We start from the raw sequence: 8921 nt of genomic DNA on the forward strand, positions 1-8921 counted from the left end.
ACTTAAACTTTTGACTTTTTTTCTTTGCAAAATCAAGCCTTTTCCATTAAATAAAGTAGTCTGCGATTTTTATAGTTCGCAGACATATTTAATTTATTTTGAACAATGTACGTGTTACTAAAATGCTTAATTATTTTTTATAGATCTAGATATTAATTAATTATTATTATTATTTGAAGAATTACATGCACCTATTGTTTGAGTTGGTCTCTGGCCAAAGTCGAGGTCAATTGTTCAATCTGACCTGGCGTGATCAATGTAAAATCACTTGTACTTAAAGTTGGGTTATTTTTAAACTTCTTTCTAAACACACGTGCTCAGAAAAAAGTTAATTCAATTAAATTGTCGGATAAATTTGAAAATATTAGATCTATTCAATTTTAGTCTGCAGTCAAATCCATTTTTATTATTTTCTTTTCTAAATAATGAACATCCCCTTTCTTCATGCCTCAGCTTCGATCTTGACCGATTAAAAATATATCTTCTTGCGGTTATTTTCTAGCTCATTCCCTGTTGGGTGCCTCTAATATAGCGGTGACGTCAGAACATCAATTGTTATCCATTCAACTATCCAATGCATGCATTTTTACAACCGTGACGTTTAGTTATACCGCAAAATACTACAGTGTCGCATTCTCACGCATTTTGTCAATTAAAACCGGAGTGGACTATTTGGACAGGTAAGCATAATTAAACTTAGATAATTATTTAAATTTTAATTAAAACATATGTAACATATAACCATCAGTTTGTTTGCTTGCTGTTTAGATTAATTTTGTTGTAATTTAATTCAAAATAAATTGCAAGATGCACCATCTTGTTATAATAGTAGATAGTTAAGAAACTCAATATACTTGCACTAAGGAAGTGCACACCTATATATTTACTTTTTTCTACAGAACCCAGCTTAATGTCTGGAGTCGTAATTATTCAACTGATATCTTGTACTTAAAAGCTTTTTGATGCAGATCGTATCATAATTTGTTGTAAACAATATGCTGAATATATGTGCTGTACTGTAGGGCGTTTATGATGCTAAGTTCACTTTCTTTTCGGTCTATATTTCGTATTTGTATTTGAAAGACCCTGGATATGTAAGGGTTCATTTCTTGAAAAATATTAAGTGTCATGTGTAAATATGGTCGAGCGTTTGTAATTTTTTTATCTATTAACATTATAGTTTTGTGACATTTAAAGAAAAAAATGTTTCACGTAAATTCAGAACAAATGTTGCGACCGTTTCACTTTTTGGCACAGAAACGTAATTCTTAAGGTGGGGACTTGAACCTCCCCCACCCCAGCCATTGTAAGAACTTAATAAAGGTGGAACTTATGCATTGGTTGTTCAGCACTTTTGAAGAAGCGTTTATTTGGAGTAAAATACTTCAAATAATACATCGACCACCCGGACTGACATGAGTGAACGGACTGTCGAATAGATCAATAGGGTTTATGTATTTAAATGTCTTAAAATAGACCCGAGGTCAGTGTGATCACGATTTTATGAAATTATATATTTTGTTTGAATAGTGGCACGTTGACTATTAGTTCGCATGGTTCGTTTCGATTTACAAAGATTAATTAGATTCCGGTGTAAGGTTAAGAGCTGGGACGCACTTGAACGAAGGATCGACATTTATGTTCGTGCATGCGCGATTTATTCAAAACGTGACGAAATGGTGAAATTTGACAAGATGCATAAAGTCATTTTTGTCTGATCATGTATGCTAGTCTCGGATCATATTTCTGGTCTTTATTTACACATGTACATTTATAATACTGCACGTTTGTAACGTCAATTTTCATTGGATAATCGTGACGTTTTATATAGTTAAGAACTCTTATTTTTTTCTCTTGCTGTATTATAAATTCGTTATAAGGATTGTTGACAGGTTATATGGCCGTATATAAACGACTGTTTGCAATATAACCCGAGCCTTTAGGCGAGCCGTTTATAGCCGTTTATATAGGGCCACATAACCTGTCAACGACCTTTTTAACTAATAATATACACGGCTGCTGTCAATTTATGAAAAAATCTCACTATGCTTGCAGTATTAAAATCGTTATAAATATTTCTGACAGGTTATATGGCCGTATATAAACATGTGTTAGCAATATAACCCTTCCCTAGCGGCTCGTGTTATATTCCCAAACAATCGTTTATATAGGGCCATATAATCTGTCAGAAATCTTTATAACTAATAATATATAGTGTAAGTCCCCATTTCAAATTGTCCACGGACACTTGTAATTATTTACACAGCGTGAAGAATGATTTATCAGTGTTTGCTTTTGTTAATCCATCATAACTTGCTATCCAGCTACCCGAGACGGCCCGAGTAGGCCTATATTTAAACTGTGAATCTAGGTTATTATAACACTGTGAGGTTAATGACACATAAACCTTGACAGTATTTTTTTTATTTAAAAAAAATGTACACCACCCTACAAATCGATCAAGGTATATAAATTATACCTATATGCTTTCTGTAAAGTGATAGATTTCTACAAATGAATATATATTAATCCCGGATAGATGCTGGTCTGTGACTGCACTACTGGTTTGCAAATTGATCCCGTTTGTCAAATCATTTTGGGTTATTGTTTAATCATGTACAGTCTTTACCCGAAGTTTGACGGAAAGGGCCGAGAAGTTGAGATTGATTAAGTTCATGTGTACGAAAAAAAGCGATATGGTATCGTTGTGTTGCGTAAGCTTATATAACCACTAAAAACACTCACATGTTTAGTGCGGATGACTTTTTTGTACCACTGGCAAACGTTTGGTTTGGCAAATAAACAATTTTAATGAATATTATTCGAAGTCACGTTCAACAATGTATCGCACGTTAATTAAGGGCAATTGCGTCACGTCTCATCTCTATTGTTTAATTAAGTAGCATCTTACAATATAAGCATTTTATTTTTCTATCAAATCGTTCTTTAGCATTGAAAGACGGAGTTCTCAAAGAATGTGAAATAACTTGTATCTAAGTTAATCTTATTTAGTCATGTGGTTAGATGACAATTATCAGTTTATAAACATAAACATGTATATTGTTGTAAAATTTATCTTTGTTTTGTCGTATGTATACAAGTTACGTTACTATGTCACTGTGGTCCTTGAAAGTGAATTGATACTGGGGTTGGGGTTGATTAAAACTGGTTAAATAGGTCAGACAACTCTTACGATCTCGTTGTTTTTAGAATGATAACGATTGTTTAAGAAAGATATTTCACCTTTAACACATGACAATTTCATATGACAATTTCCCCTTGATAAGAGTATAGCTTTAAACACTATTTCATTTGAGTAAATCATTCTTACACTTTAAGGTTTGAAACTTTTCGGACCAACTTGTCACTAGGGGGAAAAAAAGCTATAACCACATAACCATGGATATTGAAAATTTTGATTTAAGTCTAGTCAAACAGGAGCCGGTTGACGAAAGTTGCGTGTTTTCCCAATGTTATACGACCAATATTTTACGTTATCCAGTGACGTTAAAAACGGAACCGGATTTCTTACGTGACTGCACCACAATTCAGGATATGTTTGAATATAAACAGGAATATGATGTTTTTCCTTTTAAATCAACAGATATTGATCTAGAAGTGGAAACAACAACGGACAGAAAAACAACAATGACCGAAGTGTATACCCAGATGGATAATTCCTCTACCATACCACAGCGACGGAAAAGAAGCATTGATCGGAAAAAAGTGGGAAGCGGAAACCCGTACACGTCCGTACCATTACCACCGTGTAAAGTATGCAGTGGAAATGCGACCGGATACCATTTTGGTGTCATCACGTGCGAGGCGTGCAAGGTAAAGTTCTTTTTTTCTGAGTGATTCTATATCAGATCATATCGCGGGGGGGGGGGGGCGTGTCTGAACGGTCAACACGTCAGACTAGTAATCTAAACTGTATTGCCCGATTGGGTTCGGCAAGACTTTGTTTCCCTGAGCAAAAACTTTACATACATAATAACATTGCTATTTAAAGTAAGGCTGGAACGGATACGACAATGTTTCTATCAGCTCATATTTCCAATATCATTAACGTAAAAAATAAATACTGTACAAACCATACATATATATTTATATATACATGTACGATCTTCTCTGGCCTTTAAACTTCAATTATATGTCCATGTTGTTGAATTTGTCGGAGTTATAGTTTTTCTTCTAACAAGCAAGTCTACACTTATAGCTGCTTTCGTTTATTTTTACAGCAGGCTTCTTGATTACAATGAACACATGATTTTATTGAATTTGTTTATTATTTCTGTAGGCGTTTTTCCGCCGAGCGCTGCTCCATAAGCACAACTATAAATGTATAAAGGACGATACTTGTGAAATAACAGACAAGAAATTGGGAAATTGTTCCGCATGCAGGCTTAAGAAATGCTTTGATATTGGGATGTCTAAGGGAGGTAAGTGTGAAAAAGTAACTTTTTACTTGTTATCTTTCTCCAATAAACTCTGTCGGACCGAATTGCTCTCCTGTTCTACTATTTCATTAATGAAATAAGTTATTATAACCTTTTTTGTTGTTTTTTTTAGATAAGCGAGACTCTCTCTATAAATTTGGGAGAAAATTCGTTGCTTCAAAACTTGAAGCTGGCTGTTTGTGTTGTTGTATTTAAAAAAAAAAAAATTTGGTAATAAGCTTTTAACAAAAAATGTTGGTAACATAATAAATATAAAAATTGTGTACACCATGACAAGGACACTTAATGTGTCTATAAATGTTCTTGAATAGTTTATTTTTAATTATCTTATGTTTGTTTTAATTATAGGCGTACGTCGTGGCCGGTATTCCATAGCTATCCGCACGCAAGCCATACTGGAAGCTAAAGCGCGGGAAGCAGAGGCTACTGTCACGGACCCTGTACCCATTAAGAAGCAGCGTTTGGACTCAGTAAATGAAACCGATATGTTAGATTCATCTCCAGATTCCGGAATAGCTTTAGACGTGTTTGATGGCCTTCTTGACTTAGGTAAGATATTGAAATTATAAAACGACACAGAGTCCGCAAAACCTTGTAAGACATAATTAAGATAATTTACTGTGGCAATTATTGACCGTTAGCGTGCTTTACTACTACAATTTGTAAGCCTACACATGATTTTGTTACACTGAATGGGGCGTCCGTGGTCGAGTGATTAAAGTCCCTGACCATAAACCACTTGCTTCTCACTGCTGTAGGTTCGAGCCACGTGTTTTCGGATACTAAGTGTGAGAAAGCTATCCAGCTAGCTTAAGGGTGCCCGTTTGTGCCTGAAATAATACAAAGAGTCACATCTTAGGTCTTCCTCTACCAGTGAAGCTGGGAATTCCCCATATGACCTATACTATGTTGATGCGACGTAAAACCCAACCAAAAAAAAAAAAAATAAGTTACACTTAAAAATATTAGTTTTCTTTTTAAACTTTTACTCGTCTTTTGAAATTTTTTGTGTGTCCACACTCTAATAATTGATTCTTTTTTGCTGTGTTTAGATCTTACCGAGTTCACAATCACCGTTGAAGATATCAAACCGGAAGTGAAACCGGCGTTTGTCGAGAATCACGAGATGGAGTTCCTGATTGACGCAATCATGTCGTGTCAGGAGGCTGTTTACCCAAATCTGAAGAAACATTATAAATACGCCCGTGTTATGGAACAGCAACATTACAAATACTTTGTACGTAGACCGGAATATTTTTTCTTGCTGATAATTACACGTTAACCGTGGTGTTATTCTTACTAAAATATTTCGTCTAAAATATTTCAGTTTCTGTAACGATACCGGTTTGTTCAAAGGTATTTGGTTTATTTGTCTCATGAGAAATACCTCATTTGTCCGTATTGCCCAGGTTGTCCCACAACCTGTACGGACAAGTGGAAATTTTCAAGAATTTATTATATAAATATCATACAGACAAGGTGAGAAATGCTTTAGATAAAAAAACGGACAAATAAGTCAAAATAAGATTTTCCCGGCCCTGGCTTTTATTTATTTCTTAATTACTAGTAATAATTATTCATTTTATTTTGTTGTCAATTTACAGGAGGAGTTTAATCTGAAAGAAGAAGTATTTGGTGATCTTTTTGGAACACAGAATAGTTTTGTATCCACAGAGGAATATCAACAAATATTTGCAGAGACCGGCCTTGACCTTGATGATAGGCTGACAACGTTTAACAAGAAAGGGAAGTCGATGGAAGAAAATATCGCCCAGTACGTCAACTTTGCTAAACTGGTACCAGGCTTTAAGGCATTGAACCCCAAGGATGTGTCAAGGCTTCTCAAAGGTTTATATTTATACATGTTTAATATACATATTCTTAGACTCCGCTAACTATTTGAACGACTTGTGTAAGGTGTTACTTTAATTAAGTTTTCGTTAATTGTTTTACGTTAATTGTTTTACGAGACATCGGCTTTTGGTGTGTTTAATTCTCGGATGCCGTTCAGTTTCTGCGAGTACCAATAGGTACTTTATTTACACGGGTTGGTACTGGTTAGTATACTAAAAGATACCCCTGGGGTGTCCTAAAAGTAGAACCCAGGAAGACTGTAATTCTAAACAGCCGCAGTTTGTTATTCATTGTACATCCAGGCTCCGTTTTATATATTTAATACTTTTAAACTAAGATGTTGAAAATGTTACCTAAAAATAGACATAGCTGTATATATAAGTTAAATGCGAAAAAATACGTTCATCCCAAAAAAGTTCAAAACGTTATTTATATTTACTGTATCCATTGTATTATTCTAAAACAATTACATCTAGGATGTTTTTTCTTCTCCTTATTCATGTAATCAATATTTCAAAATGTAAAAAAATTGTATCACTCAAGAATCATCTGTTTACACATTTCAGCTGCACATATGGAATTCTACATGCTTGGGAACTATATGTTGTGTAATGGAAAACTCGGAGTGTGTAGTAGTGCCGACGGTTATGCAGTGTCACACAAAGTTGACATGATAAAATTCTTCGACAAAGACATCATTGAAACTATTCTGGAATACTCTGACAGAATCAAGTTGCTTGACCTGACATTAGTTGAAATAGCCCTTCTAAGATTGATCGTACTTACGTATACAGGTAGGCTTGTTGTCCTTTCGCCATTTTTTTCTTGCAAGTGTGCTTGATTGTTGGCTTAAGACTCAGAATAATGTTCTTCATTCATTTGGAGAAAATTTCCATATTTTCTCAAGGGGTGCTTGATTATTTGCTCAAAATTCAGAATAAGGTTCTTCATAGGAGACATTCGATTAACAAAGCGTTTCTTGGGATGATAAGTCATATTTAATTTTATTAGCTGTTTGTCAGAAATGGTACACTTTGTACTTTGACACATTTTAAATCAAGCGTTATTCATACCAGGAAAAAAATAAAATCATTAAATTTAAATTGTTTCTTGTGAAACAATCGCAGTGCAAATGAAGTGTTTTATCATTTTTTTCTTTCCTCTTATTAAATTTCTTAAATGCTTAAGCAATTCAGAATTCAAGATTTATAACTAAATTGTTAAAGCTAAAATAACAACAACATCAATTTCTATATTGATTTAAATCTTAACGCAAGGATATTTCATTTTGGTACACACGTGCATTTATTCTTTTTATTTGTAGATCGATGCACTTTGTCTGACCCTCAAAGAATACAACATTTACAAGAGAAATATGTGGAATGTCTTCAGTACTATCTCAACAAAAATTCTCCAAACCCTGGACAGCGTCTCTACAAATTGTTTAACCTTCTTTTGTCACTTCGTGACGTCACCGATCTTAATATAAAAGCGAACAAAAAATTCTTAAATGAATGGGACTTTGTTATGCATGACTATCCGCTATGGAAGGAAATGCTCTCATATGATGGTGAGTGAGCACGTGGACTTCACGTGGTCTAAACTCTGATGACGCAGTCGAGCCTTCTTTTAAATTAATTGTGTCGAGCGAATGAAAGGACTGATACCGGAGAGTACGACTGTTTTTAAGTACGAATGTGCAGTTGTATTTTTCATAGCTGTAGTAAGATGACAAATAATCAGAAAATATTTTGCTTGTTTTCTTTTGTATATAACTAGATCTTTTCTTAATCTAAGTAGTAAGGTCTTATTATATGTACATGGGTAAAAACAGTGAAATGTATATACATTGTATATTTAGGGGGTGGGGGCAGGGATAGTAGAAAATACATGTAATGTAGATCTTCTTTTTACATGGTATTAGTACAGTTATTGTTTATTATAGCAAAATTGTGGTAGCCACATACCTTGTGATTGTTTTCTTTGTACATTTATTGTTGATCAATGCGTAAGTTTTGGTGGTCCTATACCTTTTGATTTGGATTTGTGTACTGTACAGTTGAACTGGTTTTTTACACACATATTAAGTTGTATATTATATCATAATATTTTTTATTGACAGTGTGAGTTTCAGGGTGTAGTAATGCATTGGTGAAAAGTCTTTTGATCTCAGATATTTAAGTTCTTGTTTTCGGATATGTTTTGCTTTTTTTCTACTGAGGAGTTTGGTGTTGTTTTTTTTCTATGAAATTCGTTTTATAATTAAATACTTTACTTGTTACAAAGTGTATGCGGTTCTAATTGCAAACAACAATCACTTTTTAAAAAAAAATGTTACTATGATTTGTTTTAATTGAAATTGTTTCTATATATTGTTGTATTATTTGTTGATAGAATCTTTCTAATAAACTTTATGATTTATATAGACTTGTACACACAGTCACGTGATTTTATCTTATTCCTTCTTATATTAACGCCAGCGTTCATATGTCCGCTCTGTAAAAAAAGAGAGAAAAAAATGATCTTAAAAAAAGAGAATACTCTGCCCATGGTGAACATAGTGTAACCATAACACTGGGAGGAATTGTTACACCAAGGATTGAGTTC

At 33.8% G+C, this 8921-nt stretch overlaps 1 protein-coding gene across 1 annotated transcript; it reads left to right on the forward strand.

The window, feature by feature from the left end:
• Positions 1-523: 523 nt before the first annotated feature.
• LOC132746994 (vitamin D3 receptor-like) lies at positions 524-8422 on the forward strand. The gene is made up of 8 exons (XM_060736301.1): positions 524-680; positions 3605-3834; positions 4301-4442; positions 4809-5009; positions 5513-5697; positions 6065-6308; positions 6881-7108; positions 7639-8422. Exons 2-8 carry the CDS (start codon positions 3649-3651, stop codon positions 7890-7892), a joined length of 1440 nt encoding a protein of 479 aa, XP_060592284.1. The 5' UTR covers positions 524-680; positions 3605-3648; the 3' UTR covers positions 7893-8422.
• The last annotated feature ends 499 nt before the right edge of the window (positions 8423-8921 follow it).

This window comes from Ruditapes philippinarum, unplaced genomic scaffold, assembly GCF_026571515.1.
Source record: "Ruditapes philippinarum isolate M1 unplaced genomic scaffold, ASM2657151v2 ctg11380_1_1_1_1, whole genome shotgun sequence".
Taxonomy (NCBI): domain Eukaryota; kingdom Metazoa; phylum Mollusca; class Bivalvia; order Venerida; family Veneridae; genus Ruditapes; species Ruditapes philippinarum.